Below are 21,349 nucleotides of genomic sequence, written 5' to 3' on the forward strand. Positions count from 1 at the left end.
CCAGGCTTCTGCGAATAAACGAAGCCTGGCTCCTACTGGTGACTGAAGGACTGCAGTCTCATTTTTTACCCCTGAGCTTAGAAGGGGCTCTGCCTCTGGGAAGACCTCTTCCTCGAGGAGACGGTCTCGAGGAAGCTCCGCCTCGAAAGGGCTTCTGCTTCTTAGAAGCTGATACTAGCGAAGACGTCAAAGGGACTGCAGGACGTCTAGAAGACTGTGCTAAAAGGTCTTGTGTAGCCTTCTCTTGCAGGCTGACGGCCAGATCCTTGATCATAGCCTGGGGAAAGAGATGGCTTGAAAGAGGGGCAAACAGCAACTCTGCCTTCGCAGTGAAATTGCAGTAGAACGCTCTCTTTTTTAAGAGCCCTGTACAAAAGTGCGAAGCCAGCTCCTCCGAACCATCCCTGACAGCCTTGTCCATACACGCCAGAACGCTGGACAGCTCCCCCAGGCTAATCGAGTCCGGAATATGAGACTGTGTATCCAGGACCCCCAAGCACCAGTCCAAAAAATTAAATACCTCCATCGTACGGAAGAGTCCTTTAAGATGGTGGTCTAGCTCAGAAGGTGTCCAAGCCACCTTCGCCGACGAAAGGAGAGACCTCCTCGGTGCGTCAACCAGGCTGGCAAAGTCGCCTTGGGCTGAGGAGGGAACTCTCAGTCCGACGTCCTCCCCTGTCTCATACCAAATACCTGCCTTGCCGTTAAGTCTTGACGGAGGCAGGGCAAAAGAGGTCTTGCCTTGTGCTTTCCTCGATTCCATCCAGTCATGGACCTTCTTAAACGCTCTCTTGGTCGAAAGAGAAGTCCTCATCTTCATGAATCCCGGAGTCTTGCTGGATTTCGAAGAAGATAACTGAGAAGGAGGAGAGCGAGGGGCCGAGGGTTGGAATTTATCCCCAAACGAAGCACGGAGTAAGCGGGCCAAGACTTGGTAGTCAGAAGACGCTGACATTGAAGGTTGCCCTTCGTTTGCTTCCTCCGACGAGCTGCTCACTTCTCCCTCTTCTGCAGGAGCAGCAGACGAGACCACTGAAGGAAGAGGTATAAGGCCTTTAGGGCCAAGTTTCAATAAGGAGTGCTGCTGAGAAGACGAGTTCAAAGTACAAGGTTGTGCGTCTTCCAAAACAGCCTCAGCAGGTTCAGGAGCAGATGCGAAAGTTTCATGAAGAGCGTCTAGATGGGAGTCACGACGAATGTCCTGTAGTCGCCAAGCGACTTGAGAAGCGTCAAAAAGAGCGTCCGAGCGTCGGCAAGCGTCCATTTCAGCGTCCTGTCGAGTGTCCAGAAAAGCGTCACGCTGGGCGTCCTGACGAGCAGCTCGTGACGAAGCGAATGCAAAACGTCCCGCTTAGCCGCCGAACTAGCGTCATGCTTGGCAGCAGACGGTTGTCTATTATAGGGTCCCTTCAGGGACCGACCGTGAGGGGTCATGTCTTGGCGAGCTGCTTGACTAAGCGAAGCAGCTTGCACGGCATCAAGCTTAGCAGCTTGAACGGCATCCTGCCTAGCAGCAGAGCGAACGTCACGTTCCGCATATGGAGCGTCACAAATAGAGGAGGGGGGAGCGTCTTGGGGAGCAGGAAAACAATCCTTGCTACGAGAGTGACGACGTTCTTTCCTCTCGACAGAAGAACGTTTGGGGAGACGTTCCTCGCGCCCTCTAGACAACCGCGGGGACGCCGCACGAAATCCAGAGGGCGACGAAACAGGAGAAAGAGACGAGAGAGGAGAAGGCAAGGGGAACTGTCTGGACCTCTTGATAGGCAGTCTATCATCCTTCCTCCGACGACGCGGCTCTGCAACTCTCTCGGCCAGCAACGAAGCAAGCTGTTGCTGCATAGAACGGATGATCTTCTCGGTCGGAGAAGACTCCTTCTCAGGGGAAGGGCTGATCCTGTGAGAAGACGAGGGGCGAGGGGACGCCTTCTTCCTTCTCAAAGGAACCGCAACAGTTCGATCCTTGGCGCGACTGGGGCGCTCAAAAACGTCATCATCGGAAGATGTCCTGGTCCTCTTCTGCGGCGGAAAGGCAGTGAAACTTTCCGGGGAGAACCGCAAAACTGAAGGAGAGAAAGGACATGAAGCGTCCTGCTCTCTGAAGCTCCTTTTCAACGGGCGAGAGTCCGTCCGAGAGCTCCACCCCTTGCGCGGGGAGGATACCTCGGAGGACAAGAAGCACTCCTTAAGGAGACGCGCATGAGCATGCTCCTTGGCAGCCTGGGAAGCGTCAACAGGTCCTGCCGAAGGGACGCCAGATCGGTGGGGAGCCCCCGTAACCCTCCTTCGGCTTTTGACTTGCCCACTCCTTGGTTCCTGGGCAGAGACCCAGGCCTAGAGGCATTATAGGGCCGATCTGACGCCCCCTCCACAACACTAGGGGCACTATCACTTCACTTCACTGCACTATTATCACTTCTACCTTCCAAGGCGATCTCTTTGGATTCAAGATTACGTAGAGACTCTAGAATCACTGACAGGGCATTACCCTCCACAGACACCATTTCAGGGCCCGAAGGCAACACTACAGGTTTAGTAGTTGCAAAATCTACTGGAGGGTTAGCAGGAGAAACATTACTGCCCTGACGTCTACTGCCTGACACACTCCTGGAGGAAGACCTCCTGATCCTATCACGCTCTAACTTGCCCACATAGGACTCATACAACTTCCAACCCGAATCAGACAGACTTTCACACTCCTTACAACGATCATCAATCATACACACGTCCCCTACAACTCGTGCATACTGTGTGGGGGTCTACCGAAGCCTTCGGTAGCCTCACCTTACATTCTTCCATACAACACACTCTGACACTGGCCGAACTAGACCCAGACATCTTAGTTAAAGGAAAAATCAAGCCAAAATCAAAAACAGTCCACAAATAGCGTGTGTCTAGCCACAAATCCAAGTTCAATAACCAAAAGATAATCAGGATACTTAAGTAGCAAAGAAGTTTCAAAATCCTAAGACGGAGGTACTGAAAACACGTGTTGACAGTACCGGCGACAGAGAAAATCTGAATAGAAAATGGGAATGGTTCCTGATACCCGCCTCCCAGCGGCGGGAATGGGTACTAACCACCTGACTCCCACTACGTGTGTTGTAAGTTTTGAAATTCTGTCGGACTTCGGAGAATACAGCTATATATATATCTGCCAGGTAAGCTTCATGAACAAAAGGCATCTTGCATGTCAAGGGATACCATCCAATCCTCCTGACGAAACGAGGCAAGTATGGAACTCTCATTTTCAGAATATAATGAATCAAGGCGCTGACATCTAAAAGGGGTCTCCAGGCCCCCAATGCTTTGGGGACTACAAATAGCCTGTTGTAGAACTCTTCCAATGTGTCAGTGACCTCTTCCACTGCACGTTTGAGAACCAAAGATTTTACTTCCTCCTCGAGCGCCAAAAACTTCTCCAAGCCGACGGAGTATGCTGTTAACCCGATGGGTACCTTGGAAAGGGGAGGTCTTTCCCTGAAAGGAATGGCATAGCCCAAATGTTAAATTTTAATAACCCACTGCTTCTGCACCCCTCTTCTTCACTTCTCCCAAAACTGGTGCAGCCTGGTGCTTACGAGCATGTGAAGGATAGGAAAATCACTTAGTTTGCAGGCTTAGCTGCAGTTCTTGGCATGGACTTAGAGGGTGGGCAAAGGTTGGTGTGAGGTCTGGTAAAAGGGTGCGACTTCCCCCACGAAAAAGCTGCTTCTGAAGCAGCAAAAAGGACTTAGCTGCGTTGCAACTGCTGTCAAGGACTTAGGAGCACTGAGTGGATTGTGCAAGCAAATCCATAGTATACGTACTTCTTTTCGAGCACTGATAGTATATCTTGAACTGCATCTTGAGGAAATAGGTGCGACTTACCCAGAAGGGAGAACAAGAGAGCAGACTCCTTTAGTGGTAAAATAGCATCACAGCTCATGCTTTTTCAACACTCCAATGGCGAACAAGGAAGCTATTTCATTCGCACCATCACTATCAAAACAAGAAAGCACTCCTAACCCAGTCCTTCCAAAGATCCTCAGAAAGCGAAGGGCAGTCCTCCAACTTCCTCACCAATGCAAAGTTGATCAGTCCATAAAACTGAAAATTTCCAAGACCTTAAAGAGGTTATGAACTAAATGGCCGACCTCCAAAGAAGTAAATAACATCTTCGCAGCTGAAAACGCCGCTCACCTATTGGAGTCCACCCGGCACAAGAAGTCCCCCTGGGAGGAGGCACTTTTCATAGCCTCTTTATGTTTTTTGAATGTGGCATCATTATCAGCAGAGTACCTAATACCCATCAGAAGTAGATCTCCTTAAATGTATTTCTTTAAAATTGGAAAGAATCCCTATATTAAGGATAACTGGGGAACTATTGATATCACAAAAGCCTTAAGTTTAATCAATAAGGCTTGTAAGTCAAGCATGACTGGGAGCTACAAATTATGAGCTTCGAAAGTCAAGCACAACTGGGAACTACAAACAATGAGCAGACTGCACAATGTTTTGGGAGGCCAAAGAACTGTCTGAAACTGACAAAAAACACACATGTAGGACTTCAATTAATTTACTGTTTATAAAGTAGCTGCAATTCTTAAACCCAGCTTTCTTCCATAATTTAAGTTCCACTCAGCAACTAAAGACAGTGATCATATTGGTATAATGAAATAAGCTGATTACTTTAAGAATGTAAACAAAACCAGAATGCAAATGGCAGACAGCTCTGTTCATTCTATAATTCAATAATAATACATGCAATATAATTAGATACTATAAAACAAGGATTTTATTAAAATGATCGTTATTCTCAACTATTATTCGACTTGTGCTACTGGGTATTTGTCAGTGTAACAACCTAACTGGGCTCTCTCTCTCTCTCTCTCTCTCTCTCTCTCTCTCTCTCTCTCTCTCTCTCTCTCTCTCTCTCTCTCTCTCCATAATACTTATGATGATACTCTGTCCTCCACTAAGATATTCTGGGTTTCGAAATAAGGATGAAGCAATTGTAAACCTATACCAACATAAACAACCAAATCCAAAAACAGCAGATTGCTCATGTAATTTGCTGTAACTATAAAAAAATTTATGGAGCAGGAAAAATTGATGTCCAGAACCGGCAAAATCACACTTAATGCTTGAGGGGACCCTCCGCTATGGCGGATGACATGTCAACTTGAAAAAATAAAAAATAGAGTTATGACTTGTATCTATGCAGAAACATGCCGTGCATGCTTTCCAGAAGTTTCAGGCAATTATTTTTACAAATAATGAAGATATAGCGGTTTTTAAATGATAACGTCATCGTAACTGCGTCGTCTGTATGACTGAGTTTGGCAGAATCGTTTTTGCGTGTTTATTTTTACATATATACAGGGATTTTTTCAGATTTTTTTTGAGATTCTCATACATCTGGTAGCAATGAAAGGTAGTGTTAGAGGAGAGCTGCTCAGAGCAGCTATTTATAGGCAAGAGCCGTGAGACTCAGAGAATGACTCAGTTACGCCACAGACGTCAAAGGAGTTAATGCACTTGTCACTTGCGTTTGGTCACTAGCTATTTACGTTGTTTTTATAACTTCTTAGTGAACTTATAGCAATGCCGAAGTTACCCAAGATCAAGAAGGCTACTCAGCAACTAAGGCTAGCAAAATTAGCGAAGGCCAGGAGTGTGCGAAAGAAAAACACGAAAATTCATTGTTATCAGCGCCCTCATTGTCTCATGTCTCGCCGTCAACATCATTGTCTGGTGTCACGCTGAGGGTACTAATACCCCTTTTATGGGTAGGACCAGGATCCTTGATGTAGAAATCAACAATAAAAGTACAAATAAAGTAACTATAATAATGTAGTTTTGACTTTTATAAGAAAAAAGTGAAATTTACATAGCAAATCTTGGGAGCTCATAACTCAAAAAACGTACTTAATGCGCATGTCGGTTACGACCATTACTCGGCGTTATTTATTATCCAATTTTAGAGAGAAAGATATTATTAGAAAGAGGAATAAAAATCCCATAATTCTGTGTGACAGAATTTTGATTTCTTTCTTCCTTTTTTTTTAGATGTTTTTGAGTGTCTGGACTAAAAAAAAAATTCATTAAAAAAAAAAAAAAAAATCAAAATTCTGTCTCACAGAATTGTTCCGCATATAAAGAAGCTTTTATGGTATGATTTTCAATACAATTGATGTCATATTAGCAGAGAAATCGTTACCCATTTTTTTTTTTAAATCATAATTTTTGCTAATAAAAGTAAAAGTTTTTGCTCAAATGACTTGAAATTTTTATATGATGAAGGTATTATATATATCTAAAACATATAAGAAAATTATCTATTTTGCGTAATAAATAAAAAAAATAGACATCATAGCAGACGGTCCCCTTAAACTACAATCAAGTATTGTGCACATTTTATACCTAACTTTGTTAATTTAAAAGAAAAAGTATTTCAAAATTACATTTCTTCTACAGCCTAGTAATGACAATGTAGATATTAGTGCTCATCAGCCGAGATTTTGAGAATGTAAACAATATCAAATGTAAATGGCATACGATGACAATGTTTATATTTTGTAATATAGGCTTAACTTTTTCAAATGATCATTTTCTCCTGAAAATATTTAGGGTTTATGGAGCTTTCTGGTTTTTAAAATTATGGATAAATATCATACACCAGTAACAAAGTGAGAGCTTGCTTATTCTAACGCCTAAATATAGTAATTATCCACGTTAATTAGTTGTTTTGTTTACAGTATCAAAAGTTGTATCGCTAGTCATTCACTTTAATAACCAATGGTTTTTACCATTATTACAGAACTACTGACACATCAAGGGTTAGCCAATTATTTCCAGTGGCTTTCTTTTGTCTCAACTCCTCCCAGGTTTAGGGGAGTATGGCAGTGACCTTTGCTTAGAAGACTCAGTGGGACGAACAGCCACCTCCTCCACTGGCACTACACTGTTCTTAAATTTAGCAAAAAGAACTTGCATTGATGCCCATAACTGGGCCATTGTACTAACCACCAAATTCAATTTTTGATCAAACTCATTTTCTTAGCTGGCGAAATGATTGGGCTTGGAAGTGTGGGAGCCAGGAGAAGGAGTAAGTGGTCTGCGAGAATGGAGCGATACAGGTGAAACAGGATTAATGAAAGAAGAGGCACAGGTACATCAACATTACCAGGTTCAGGAGTCATAGTCTAACTCACTATCATTTTCCCACTGGCTTTAGCTGCCACCTTTCTCTTTCGGTCTCTCTCTAACTTAGCTAAATGAGAAGGTAAGGTCTTCCATTTTTGTTCCTTTATTCCCTGCACTTGTCACATGTTTGGTCATCTGGGTATCGCAGTCTTTGCTGCAGTATTGGATACTAGAAGAGTTATAGTTGGACATACTTAAACTAGCAAAGGTCACAAACCTAAATTTGTCAATTATCTGTCTCACAAAGGAAAATTACAGGCATTCCCCAGTTATCGACAGCCTCGGTTATTGGCGATCCGGTTCTATGGTACTTCTTTAGCGCTGAAATGTGTCGATAATATAGTATTGGTGCCAATACATACCTAACTGAGGTGCCATTAACCAGTTATCAGGGCCAAAATCTAGTTATCAGAGCCAATAAGCACCAATTTTTGGTTATCTGCATTTTTCACCTATCATTAAGCCATCGGAATGGAACCCCCACCAATAACCAGGGACTGCCAGCCAAAAAGCTACCATAACAAAATACTTCATCAAATGAGAAGACAATCAATAATTCCTGAAACCAAGCTGCTCTATCAACACTCTGTGTGGACATGACAAGCGGCAGAAACAAATTGAACTATTGGCTGAGTTGTTCCTCTTTCTTACCCCATTAGTGGGCAGATCTTGTCACCTACACAAACAAAAGAATCACTACTGTGAACTTCAAGAATTCAAGCTGCCATTGAGTAGAAACTCTTAGCTAAGTAATTACTGCATCTTCTGGTCTGAGCAATATTAAAGTTTGTGTAAAAGAATTCATATTAGTGCAGATACCTCAAGATTATAAATAAAGTTTCCAAAGTAAAATAAAAATTTACAACATGCATGGGTATACTTACTTCCCAGGGTTCCACTTCCATCACTAGGCCATTCCATGCCCTCTATTTTCCCAAAAATAGTAAACAGTTCCAGGGCCTCACTTTGGTTAATTTGAGTTTCAATGTTTCGAATTATTATATGGCCTTTCTTCGAAGATGTAAGTCTCGTGGCCTGTGAAGGGGATGGTGATGATGAGCAAGTAGCTGAGATAGGTGAGTCTGTCACAGAAGTAGAAACTATTGAACCAATCACAGATGTAGAGGGTATTGTTATTTCTTGTGCTGGAGATGGGTGAAAGGTTCCTGATGATAAAGACCTCTGAACAGTCATCGAAGGAGAGGATGGAAGAACTGCTACAGGAGCAGGAACTATTGAACCAGTCAAAGAGGCACTGAGCACTGGAAGTGGTGTTTGCACAGGTGATGGATAAGTGGTTTTTGACGAGAGTGAAGACTGAGCAGGTACTGAAGGAGAGTTTAAAAATACTGTCATAGGAGCAGAAACTGTTGAACCTGTCATAGATGTCGATGGCACAGGAAATATCACTTGTGCAGAAGATGAGACATCGGTCTCTGGTGGTAAAGAGGATTGAACCATCAGTAAAGAAGATTGTGGAGGAACTGTAATAGGATCTAAAATTTTTAAACCTGTCATAGAAGTGGAGGGTGCTGGAAATGTTACTTGTGCAGAGGGTGAGTGTTTAGCTGATGAAGCATCCTCAACAGTCTCTAAAGAAGGTGGAAAAACTTTCACAGAAGTAGATGGTAGATGTACAGGTGAAGCAGTAGATGGGGAATCCAAAGTAGTACATGCAGTGGAGGTTGTCACTTTTACTGGAGCATACAATGAGGGCTCTCCATCTTCAGAAGGTAAGACAGAAAAATCTCTCCTAAATGACTCCTCATGTCCTGGAGCAGTTTCACTTATGAAATCATCAAAGGAGCCATAATTCTCTTTGCATACTGTAAAATAAATAAAGGAAATTAATAGCTAACAAAATACTACAGGTATATATCTACATAAATTATTCTAACATTTGACAAAATAGTCTGTTGAATACATAACACTAGGACAAGGAACTTCTATGAACCAATGCCAATTGAAGACTGAATTACTCTGGCCACAGTATAAATGTGTTGTATAGGACAGACTAAAAAGTGTCGACTTATGGATAAGCAGATGGATGCAAAACGACATTCTTCAATTTTCTTATACAAAGTCCACTTAAATCAGAATTTCCAGAATATCTTATAAAATACAAAATCAGTTAGCAACTTTCTATTTCAAGTCATCAAGAATAAACAATCAACAAAAGACAATCAACTGGCAACAACTGGCCACAAAACTAAACCGACATGGAGAAAATTTCATCCATATGAATAGGAAATGTTCAGTAAAATCAACAGCAAGTAATATAGCAAATTTTTAAGGTAATTTGTATTTTTTCTTAACACAGAAACCTGAAGTTCTTTACAGATAACTTAGCTTTCAGTGCAAGCTGGGGACAGATTAGAGGGGTTTGTATATCAGGACAAAATACAAACTACCTGTACTTAAGAAATCTTCTATTTGTTTCTTGACAAAATACAGGCAGTCCCCGGGTTACGACGGGCTCGGCTTACAACGTTCCGAGGTTAAGGCGCTTTTCAATTATATTCATCATAAATTATTTCCAGGGTTACGACGCATGTTCCAGGGTTACGACACCTACAACGCTCATCTGGCACAAGAAATATGACACCAAAAATGCAAAATAATCAATATTTGAAGGTTTTATTGATGAAAAATGCAATAAGAATGCAGTTTACATAGTTTTCAATGCACCCAAAGCATGATGATGTTCCGGCTTACAACGATTTTCGGCTTACGACGTGTCTCAAGAACGGAACCTCCGTTGTAACCCGGGGACTGCCTATACAAACCTTTGTTCTTTAAATAGGAGACACCTATTGGTGGGAGGAAAATCAGGTTACTCTCTGAAATGACTAGTAGGTTTGCCAAACCGGGGAATGTGTTCTTCCTAGTACACCAGGAGCATAGGAAGAACGACCCCACAACTCTAGTATGCTGCCCATGGGATGTCATAGCTGTTAGACTGCTGGACCATTGAGTAATGGATTTGTAATGCAATTACTTAATCTGGTTCTTTGAACCTTAAGAGAACAAAATATCTGACACAATAAAACAGTAATATAGTCACCACCCTATTTATGAACGAGTTACATTCCGGATAGCCTTCTGGTTCACAAATTTTTCGTAAGTTGGCCTTTAAAACATAGTGCATAATTTTTGTTGAAGTTTACTTTCCAGTTAACTCAGGAGTAACAGATTATACTATTTTCACTGCATTTTTAAATCATGTAGTATTAAAAAGAATTAATTTGGATGCTAGAAAGATAAAAAGAGGAAAATAAAATTTTGATTCAAGCAATATTCAAAATTTACCTTTTTTCATGCTTGCAAAGTAATAACTTGGAGAGAAAAACATCGTGCTGGTGATCAGACACAGACAACTCTCTGCTTGTAAAACCTGATGAGATAACAGGCTCCCACTGGGTACTAAGAATGGCGCGATGGTCCTACCATCATGAGCTCTTGTTCAGGCTGAATACTCGCCTTTCACACTGAGTGAGTCAATGTCTGTCGGTCAACTCACAGTGCCAGAAGACATAGTTTTCTTGGACAATCCTTCTTGACCATGAAAATACTAAAGAAAGACATTGACACAAATCTGAGGTGTTCAATCCCCTAAAGGTAATACTGCAGCACCCAAACAAGATACAGTAGTATCTTGCATAGATCAATACTACTGAAAAGTCCTGTGCAGAGGATAACGAGGATTTGAACCGACATGACCAGGAGATCCAAACTTTGTTACTAAAATCAGCACAATTTTGAGTGAAACAGCATCCCCCCAAGTGCCAAACATTCCGGATAGCCTTCTGGTTCATGAATTTTTCATAAGTTGGCTTTCAATACATAGTGCATAATTTTTGTTGAAGTTTACTTTCCACAGTTAACTCGGGAGTCCCAGATTATACTATTTTCACTGCATTTTTAAATCACGCAGTATTATAAAGTATTACTTTGGATACTAGAAAGATAAAAGGAAGATTCAAGCAACATTCAAAATTTAATTTTTTTTCATGCTTGCAAAGATAATAACTTGGAGAGAATTTTGCAAGAACAGCATTGGAAGTTTATAAAGTATAGAATGCACACCAGCCATCTACAAATGACAAAAATACATACGAAATATAGAAAATGGGAAATAAGTAAAATGGGAGTTCATCCCAGAACGAGTTAAATCGGCTAGACAGAAATAAGTAGGAATATTTTAATAAAATGGACAAGTATTTTCGTGATTGCAAAAATAATACATGGTAGCTAATCACAAGAATACATAATCATGATAACCAGGGAAGGAGTTAAAGGAACAGGTTCTTCTTCATCATGTTCAACTGTTCTTTGCAAAAATTCTTACTTGCTGAATAAGTATGCAGAGCAAAATTTGAACTTGTGTCCGGTCTGTTTATATATTCATGAATATTCATTAGGAGGGTGGTGTCTGCACATCAATGGACTGTCATACGGTCTATCTTCTTCTCTCCCTTCTCCCTTGCCAAGAGAGGAAGGGAACTTGCATCCCTTTGTCATAAAAAAAGACTGATGTCCAGTGAAACAGCTAATCTGCACCTTGTCCATCTAGCTTGATCACAGATTAGCACCTGACTCTCCATCTATAAGACAGGAAGGTATGAGAGAGGAAAAAGAAACCATTCACTCCCTCTCCTTCCAGCAGGATATCTTAGATGAGGTGCTACCTGTCCCAAAAGGGAGTTTGGCTCACTACCCAACCTACTGAGCAGCCACTGCCAGCTCAAGGAAAGTGTCTCCAAGGCTGGTGGGCGATGTTCCACAGGAAAAACATCGTGCAGGTGATCAGACACAGACAACTCTCTGCTTGTAAAACCTGATGAGATAACAGGCTCCCACTGGGTACTAAGAATGGCGCGATGGTCCTACCATCATGAGCTCTTGTTCAGGCTGAATACTCGCCTTTCACACAGTGAGTCAATGCCTGTCGGTCAACTCACAGTGCCAGAAGACATAGTTTTCTTGGACAATCCTTCTTGACCCTGAAAATACTAAAGAAAGACATTGACACAAATCTGGGGTGTTCAATCCCCTAAAGGTAATACTGCAGCACCCAAACAAGATACAGTAGTATCTTGCATAGATCAATACTACTGAAAAGTCCTGTGCAGAGGATAACAAGGATTTGAACCGATATGACCAGCAGTTCCAAACTTTGTTACTAAAATCAGCACAATTTTGAGCGAAACAACATCCTCCCAAGTGCCAAACATTATTATGAGTACCCAGATAACTCACCTGCTCTTATGTCAATATCAGGGCTAACAAAAATAGTCTCCAAAGTTAGATCTGTGTCTGACAACTCTCATACAGACTCATACATGCTAGGAGCTGAATCCTAAGGATGAGAGGCATGTTTTCCCAAGGATCTGCATTTCCCAGAGGAGTAAGACTGCTTAAAGCTTCTCAGCAATATAAAAATAAACTCCATCAAAGAGGCTAGATCTACTCATTAGTCTCAAACCCTGACCAAAGATTGATCTATGTCTCTAACAGTCAGGACCATAAGATGCTTCTCATGACAAAGGTAGGAAGGAAAAAATTGTTACTGCTGAAGAGGAGCTCTAGTTCAAAAGGTACTGTCTCCCACACTAACCATTGGAAAACAATCCTACCTTGGAAGACAGCCAATTAAGAAATGAAAGTATTTCACAATTTCCTAGGTATTCCAGAGTGAAACCCCTTGTTGGAGATGGTAGATATCCCCAAGGCATAAATACCAGAGCTTTCACTACCTGGTGATACCTCTCTAAGAGCAGCTGAAAAATGATATTGTTATGATACAATAAAGTTTCATACATACTTACCTGGCAGATATATACATAGCTATCGACTCCGTCGTCCCCGACAGAAATTCAAATTTCGCGGCACTCGCTACAGGTAGGTCAGGTGATCTACCGCCCTGCTCTGGGTGGCAGGACTAGGAACTATTCCCGTTTTCTAATCAGATTCTCTCTTCCACCTGTCTCCTGCGGGGAGGCTGGGTGGGTCTTCATTGTATATAAATCTGCCAGGTAAGTATGTATGAAACTTTATTTGTATCATAACAATATCATTTTCATACATTCAACTTACCTGTCAGATATATACATAGCTGATTGACACCCTTTGGTGGAGGGCAAGAGACAGCTAACTAACTGACTAGACTGGTAAACAACATATGTTGTAGGTATAAATAAACCTTAGTTCCTACCTTATTAGATGGAAGACTTCGTGGCTACTGCCCAGGAGTCTGCTTCATCTCAAGAGCCTTAGCGAGATAGTGATCTGTGGCCAAGAGTTCTTGTGGATCTGTCGATGGGGTCTCTTCCACTTACTCGACAGAACCTAACTGGCGTTTGTCAATGGGAGCACATCCGCTTATATGACAACACGTCTTTATTTAAGGAGCACACAACCGATCCCGATCACCCAATCCTAACCCGTGTTAGTTCTAAGATTGCCCAGAGTTATCCCCAAACTCTTAGCAAACAACCACAAACTCGAAACTCATACATACAAAAATAAAAATTTTGTACCCCTCTAATAGTCAGCTGTCACTCGATTTCCAAATGAAGAGAAGTGAAGGCCGCTCGTGCGACAACTGACACTCCCATGCACCGGAAACACGAGAACACCTCCAACAAGAGGGTTACGTACACAATTTTAAGGATCGGTGCTCTCTCCTTTACCCAGAACCGTCTGTGCTGACACAAACGGACCTAAAGAAAAACATTTCTCATACGTACAACTGCACGTCTTTTAAATAATGAGATGCAAACACGGAGTTGCATCTCCAATAAGTTGCGTCCAAAATGTTTTTGAGTGCCATATTTCTTTGGAACGCCACAGAGGTTGCGATTGCCCTAACTTCGTGGGCTCTCACTCTTAAAAGATTAGTAACGAATCACTGGACAATTCTTATGAGCTTCCATAATAACACTTCTAACAAAGAAGGCTAAGGCGTTCTTGGACATTGCTCTCTTGGGGTCTTTTACTGAGCACCAAAGACCTTTTTGTTGCGAACCCCCCACTGCTTCTTCCTGTCCAGATAAAATTTTAAAGCTCTAACTGGGCAAAGGGATCTTTCTGCCTCTCTGCCCACCAAACTAGAAAGTCCTTTCACTTCGAAGCTCCTGGGCCAGGGATTCGAAGGGTTTTCGTTTTTGGCAAGAAAGAGAGACTGAAATGAACAAATTGCAGAGTCTCCTTTGAAGCCAACTCGTGATTCAAGGGCGTGCAACTCACTGACCCTTTTTGCCGTTGCAAGAGACATCAGAAACAAACACTTTCTAGTGATATTACGAAAAGAAGCAGTGTGTAGTGGTTCGAATTCTTCGGAGGATAGAAATTTAAGAACCACATCTAAGTTCCAGCTTGGAACCTTAGGTTCAAGTGACTTTGATGTTTCAAAGGAACGAATGAGGTCGTGCAAATCCTTATCATTGGTTAGATCTAATCCCTTGTTTCTAAAGACTGCTGACAGCATACTCCTGTACCCCTTAATAGTCGGTACAGAGAGATGCGACTTCTCTAAGAAATAGAAGGAAATCCGCAATTTCGGTCACAGAGGTACTGGAAGAGGACAGCTTCTTCGACCTGCACCAGCTTCTGAAAACTTCCCACTTCGATTGGTACACTCGCCTAGTAGATGATCTGCGGGCTCTAGCAATTGCGCTTGCTGCCTGGCGAGAAAACCCTCTCGCTCTGACCAGTCTTTCGATAGTCGAAAGGCAGTCAGAGCAAGAGCGGGTAGATTTTGATGGTACCTCTCGAAGTGGGGTTGTTTGAGCAGATCTATCTGTTTGGAAGAGATCTGGGGAAGTCCATTGTCCACTCCATCACCTCTGTGAACAAACAAATTTGAGCTGGCCAATACAGAGCAATCAGAGTCATTTTGGTTCCTTCGGATGCCACGAATTTTCTGACTACTTCCCCCAGTATCTGAACGGGGGAAAAGCGTAAAAAACATCTATCCCTGACCAGTCCAGGAGGAAGGCGTCTGTTGCATAAGCCCTGGGATCTTCCACCAGGGCACAAATGTGTCTATCCTTTTGGAGAGGAATGTGGCGAAAGATCTATTTGAGGCTTCCCCCAAAGGAGCCAAAGGCTCTGACAGACTTCTGAGTGGAGTGTCCATTCTGTGGGAAGGACCTGGAACCTCCTGCTCAGTCTGTCCGCTCTCACATTCCTCTCCCCTTGGACAAACCTCGTTAGAAGAACTACCTTCCTTTGGTTCGCCCAAATCAACAGATCTCTTGCCAGCTCGTTACAGAGCGAAAGAGTGAGTCCCTCCTTGTTTCTTGACATAAGCAGAGCTGTCGTATTGTCTGAGTTTATCTGTACGACCTTGCCTCTGACTATGTGTTCGAAGCTCTTTAGCGCGAGGTGAATTGCTAAAAAGCTCCTTGCAATTTATGTGCCATGGACACCTTTTCTGCCGACCAGGTGCCTGACACTTTTTCTTGGATCCCAATGTTGCAGCCCGACACCCTCCGACGCGTCTGAGAACAATGTCAGGCTTGGGTTCCGTACTTGCAGGGACACTCCTTTGTTTTCTTTTAAGGGAAATCAACCACCACTTTTAAAGAAATGATTTTTTATTTCCTCCGAGATTGGAAACGTGTCCGAGAGCTGTCCTGTCTTCCAACTCCAACTTCTTCTCAGGAAGAACTGAAGCGGACGAAGATGTAGTCTTCCTAGGAGAAAGAACTGTTCGAGCGAGGAAAGGGTCCCCAGAAGGCTCAGCCATTTCCCTCGCTGAAGTGCGCTCTTTCCCTAAGAAGTTCGATACTGTGGCACAGCCTTTCTTTATTCTCTCTTGAGAGGGAAAAACTCTGAAAACCCCGAGAATCCATCTGAATCCCCAGATAAACCACGTTCTGGCTGGGGATCATCTGAGACTTCTCGAGGTTCACGATCAATCCCAATGATTCTGTCAATTCCAGTGTTGTTGACAGGTCCTCCAAACACCGCTTTTGAGACCTGGCTCTGATGAGCCAGTCGTCCAGGTACAGGGAGACGTTTATCCCTTTCAGATGTAAATGTCTTGCTACATTTTTCATCACGTCCGTGAAGACTTGAGGAGCCGTGGAAAGGCCGAAACACAGGGCCCTGAACTGATAGATTCTTCCCTCGAACATAAATCGAAGGTACTTCCTCGACGAATGGTGGATCGGGATGTGGAAATATGCGTCCTGAAGGTCTAGGGACGCCATCCAATCTCCTTGCCGCAGTGCTGGCAAGGACTGAAGCAGAGACGTTTCCATGCTGAACTTCTGTTGTTTTACAAATTTGTTCAGCGCCCACTTACATCCAGTACCGGTCTCCATCCCCCCGAGGGCTTGTTGCTACAAGAAACAAGCGATTGTAAAAACCCGTGGGGAGTTGCAATCCAGCACTAGCTCTATTGCTCTTTTGTCCCACATCTGTTCCACCATTTGACGAAGAGTATCCATCAGAACAGGGTCCCTGTATCTGGCGGACAATTCCCTCGGTGATGTTGTCAAGGGAGGAATGTCCTTTAATGGGATGAGATAACCCTTCTTGATGATCGACATCGTCCAAGGATTCGCTCCTATGTCTTCCCAGGCTTTCGCAAAGAAATGTAACCTGGCTCCTACAGGTGTCTGGAGGACAGAATTCTCACTTTCCTTTCTTAAAGGGACGGAAGGAAGACCTGCCCCTCTTTTCGGTTGACTTCCTTCTGGCGATAGATCTAGCTGGAAGGCCTCCTCGAAAGGGCTGCTGCTGAGCTGGACGAGCCACTTTCTTTTCCTCACTAGCCACAGGCCTACTTTTCCTTGAGGATTGTCTAAGGAGATCCTGGGTGGCCTTTTCAGTCAGAGAATGCGCAATATCCTTCACCAACTGTGAGGGAAAAAGGTGTTCTGAGAGAGGCGCAAACAATAAGGCGGCTCTTTGCGAAGGAGAGACGGCCTTCGTGAGGAAAGCACTGTGAACCGCCCTCTTCTTTAAAACTCCTGCACCAAAGAGGGAGCATACTTCAGCCGATCCATCCTGAACAGCCTTATCAATGCATGTGAGGATGCTATTTAGGGTTTTCTGTGTCCAGTTGTTCCTTTTCATGAGATTTCTTGGCCAGAACCCCAAGGGACCAATCTAAGAAGTTAAAAACTTCTAAAGTGTGAAAAAGCCCTTTGAGGAGGTGGTCCGTCTCCGAAAGCCCCCATGTTACTTTTGCTGCATTCAAGGCGTGTCTTCTCGATGAATCTACTAAACTCGAGAAGTCTGACTCCGCTGAAACGGACAGAGACAATCCCATATTTTCTCCCGTTTCGTACCAAATGCCTCTCCTCCCTGTAAGTTTAGCGGGAGGCACCAAAAAATACAAAAGACCGTCCTTCCTAACTCCTTCTTCTTCTTGAACCAGGAGTCAAGAGATTGAAGCGCCCTCCTCATAGATATAGCAGGCTTCATTTTTAGGAAAGAGGAAGACTTGTGTGTTTTCGTGCTCGAGAACAGAGAGCGTGGAGAAGGAGGAGCGGCTGGCGTTAACGAGTCTCCATATTCTTCCAAGAGAAGGGACGAAAGAACTTTGTAATTAGAAGATCCTTCCTTCATTTCATCCTCCGAGGCATCTTCTGGGTTCATAGGCTCGGAAGGAGAAGGCTCCCTTCTTTCTTCTGTTTCTTCCCTTACTCTCTTTCTTTCTGAAGAAGCACTCCTAATTGAAGAGGGGCTAAGAGTTTACTCTCTCTTTGCTAAAAGATTGACGCTTGGATGGACTCCTGTCGGATGTCAGGCTCTTCATACAAGGAATGCGCCTGGTGTACAGCAGGAGTATCTCGCCTGGCCGGAGTAACGTGTTTGGAATACTCCTGGCGCTTGGCAGGCGCAGCGCGCCTCGAATACTCCTGGCTTCTAGTAGGCGCATCTTGTTCCGAATACTCCTGGCGCCTGGGAGGAGTATTAAGTTCAGAATACTCCTGGCGCCTGGGAGGAGTATAAGGTTCGGAATACTCCTGGCGCCTAGGAGGTATTAAGTTCAGAATACTCCTGCGCCTGGGAGGAGTATCGAGGTCCGAAGACTCCTGGCGCCTGGCAGGAGTACATCGCAAATACTCCTGATCCTTGGAATGCGTCTGGTGTTTAGTAGGAGTATTGATCCCGGTAGGCGCTTTCCGTTTAACAAGCGCTCTACTCCTAACAGGATCTTCTTCTTCAGTTAACTCTTGGCGCTTGGTTGAAGATCTTGAATGTTGTACTGCATACTCTGGCTCTTTGCGCCTACTCGGAGCCTGGCTCCTAGGTGGAGCCGCACTCTTGACAGGAGTAACTTCCTTTCTTACTTCTCTCCTGTCTAACGCATTGCTCCCCCCAGAGATGGCCGCTTGTGCGACAACTCCCCTGAAGGGTGCGTCGCGCCTGACAGGAGATCGGTATTTAGATCTTTTAATAGGAAGCCTATCATCCTTCTTACGAGTAGGCTCCTTATATAGAGCTCCTACTAACGAGGCTAATTGTTCTTGCATATTCATTAGAATTTTCCTGGTTGAGGAATCTTTCGAATCAGGAGAGGGAGATCTGGAAGGCGCTCTAGGATCTCCTCCAGACCCAGCGTCTGAATGTATTCTAGCCTTCTTTATTACCGAAGGCGCTCCCTCTTCCGAGAAGCGCTCGGGACTAGAATTGAGTTCATGTTCTTTCATACTCCTCTTCAGCGGACGGGAAAGTTTCGACTCCTTCCATCCTCTTCTCGGAGAGGGCGAACTAGAAGACGAAAAGCACTCTCGTAGGACGCTTTTCCTATAGCGGTCCTTGGCAGTTTGTGAAATGATAGATTCTGCCGAAGGGACGCCTGATCGTTGGGGATTCTCCACAACCCCCGTACGGCTTTCGACTTTCCTTCTCCTCCGGGCCAGGGAGCTTGGAAGAGGTCTAGGCCTGGGAGCGTCGCAGAGAGACAGACGCCCCCTCCACTACACTGGGGACACTAATATCACTAGCGAAACCACATTCACTTTCCTTACCTTCCAATGCTGCCATTTTTTCCTGCATTTTCTGAAGGGAAGCTCTGAGTTCCGCTATTTCCGAAGCAGAACTAGAGGGATTAGCAATTTGTGAACGGGCTGAAATAGAATGGGCATGATTATCAGAGGAAGAAGCTACAGAACTAGACAGTAAATCATGAGATGTAGACATTCTGCGGGTTTTATAAGCCGCCTTCCTCTCTCTATCTTTCTCTAACTTCTTCAAGTAAGAAGTTAGATTCTTCCACTCTTGTGCACTCAATTTCTCACACTCGTTACATGTATTCTCAATCGAGCATTCAACCATTCTACAACCACTACAAGTAGTATGAGGATCTACCGAAGCTTTCGGAATCCTCACCTTACAGCCCTCATTCACACACACTCTGAAACTAACACTAGAGTCAGACATATTCACGAATTCCAAAAACCAAGTCCAAAAAACAGTCCACGATAGCGAATGCCAAACAACGATCCAAGTACGTCACCAAATATCAGCGAGAGATGATCAAAAGCGTTGCGAAAAACGAATTCTAGTCAGGAGGAAGTAACAACAATGTTGATACCACCGGCGACAGAGAGAATCTGATTAGAAAACGGGAATAGTTCCTAGTCCTGCCACCCAGAGCAGGGCGGTAGATCACCTGACCTACCTGTAGCGAGTGCCGCGAAATTTGAATTTCTGTCGGGGACGACGGAGTCGATAGCTATGTATATATCTGACAGGTAAGTTGAATGTATGAAAATGACAAATTTTCTAAGACAATTTGTATTTTTCATAGCTACAAACCTTTCTAGTGCCTAGCTGGATCCGGTTAAAAAAACAGATGAAAGCAATCAACCTTGTGATATCTGGCAACGCATCACCTACGATCATGCATCAGTCTTTCTTTGACAGCCTGAGTCGGTTGGGAACATTGGAAGAAAACACGTTGGTTCGTTCCCGCCTCCCGCAAAGAGATCACTTAAGAACCAGTTCTGTCTTTTCCCTCTTAACCCTCTACTCCATGTCGGCGTATCAAGCGTTGAAAGGCTAAGGACTTGCTCTTTCTTCGCCTACGAGGGAGAACTACACGGACGTGTTCTCAAGAATCTTGGTGTTTCGGAGAGTATTAGTGGCTTCGTCCTCTGCATCGAATCGCAGGCGTGTTGCAACTTCCCCCGTCCATGCACGTCTCGAGTGTTGCAACCTCCCCCATCCATGCACATCGTGAGTGTGTTGCAACCTCCCCTGAGAGAGTTAGTGTGTCTTCCCTTGTGTAATCTGCAGCGGCTGCTTCGTCCTCTGCATCGAATTGTGGGCATGTTGCAACTTCCCCCGTACATACACGTCTCGAGCGTGTTGCAACCTACCCCGTCCATGCACATCGTGAGCGTGTTGCACCTCCCCTGTCCGTGCCCATGATGCATGTGCTCCTTCTTCTCCAAGGCCTATTCATCGCCATAAGGATCTCAAGGTGCCTGTCAATAGGTCGAAGGTGGTGAGCGTGAAGTTGCTGCAGCAGGAGTGTTTGCCTGCCCCTCTCACTGATGCTTCTAAGAGTTCGATTCTCGAGGATTCTCCTTCGATTCTAGTGTTCGGGATTCCTCTCCAACTCACGTTCGTAAAGCCACGCCCGTGGCCATTCACGGACATGTTAATAAATCATCTGTTGGAGGAGAACGTAGTGATGTTCCTAGTGTTCTAGTGGGTTCGTCTTGGGAGCCGACGCGTGGACCCAGCCCAGACAGGTTACTTGGTGTTTCGGGCTATTTGGCTACTGATCCTACCATTAATTTTAATGAAGAAGGTGCCTTAGAGGAGCCTACACATCCTTCTCATCATCAGTCTCCGTTGCCGGAGAAGGAGGAGGGAGACACGCAAGAGTTTTTGTCTTCCTTTTCGGAAGTTGTTGATCTCATTCGTGGGTTCAACAATTTAAAGTAGGTTTCAGGCTCGGTCGTCTTCCTTCCTCCTTGCATGGAAGCCTTGGTGGGAGCTACGCAGGATCCCAAATCTTCTCTCCAGCTTCCCTAAGGTTAAAGTTGCTTCACTCTAGGGGCTCTGCCAAGCTACTACTCCCGCCTCTCACGGGACTAGGAAGTACTATGCTACGAACTCTACTTTTTTGATGTCGTGCCATCTCAACCCAGACGTCATTCGCCTGAAGCTGTGATTGACCTTGGAG

At 44.1% G+C, this 21,349-nt stretch overlaps 1 protein-coding gene across 2 annotated transcripts in view; it reads right to left on the minus strand.

Moving 5' to 3' along the window:
• The window catches only part of LOC135205593 (uncharacterized), a 514,233-nt gene that overhangs the window by 240,029 nt on the left and 252,855 nt on the right, over positions 1-21,349 (minus strand). For both annotated transcript variants that reach the window (XM_064236362.1, XM_064236363.1), the window contains exon 6: positions 8,073-9,014. In XM_064236362.1, the coding sequence (XP_064092432.1) occupies positions 8,073-9,014 (942 nt within the window). The remainder of the gene's footprint in view (positions 1-8,072; positions 9,015-21,349) is intronic.

This window comes from Macrobrachium nipponense, chromosome 24 (genome assembly GCF_015104395.2).
Source record: "Macrobrachium nipponense isolate FS-2020 chromosome 24, ASM1510439v2, whole genome shotgun sequence".
NCBI lineage: Eukaryota > Metazoa > Arthropoda > Malacostraca > Decapoda > Palaemonidae > Macrobrachium > Macrobrachium nipponense.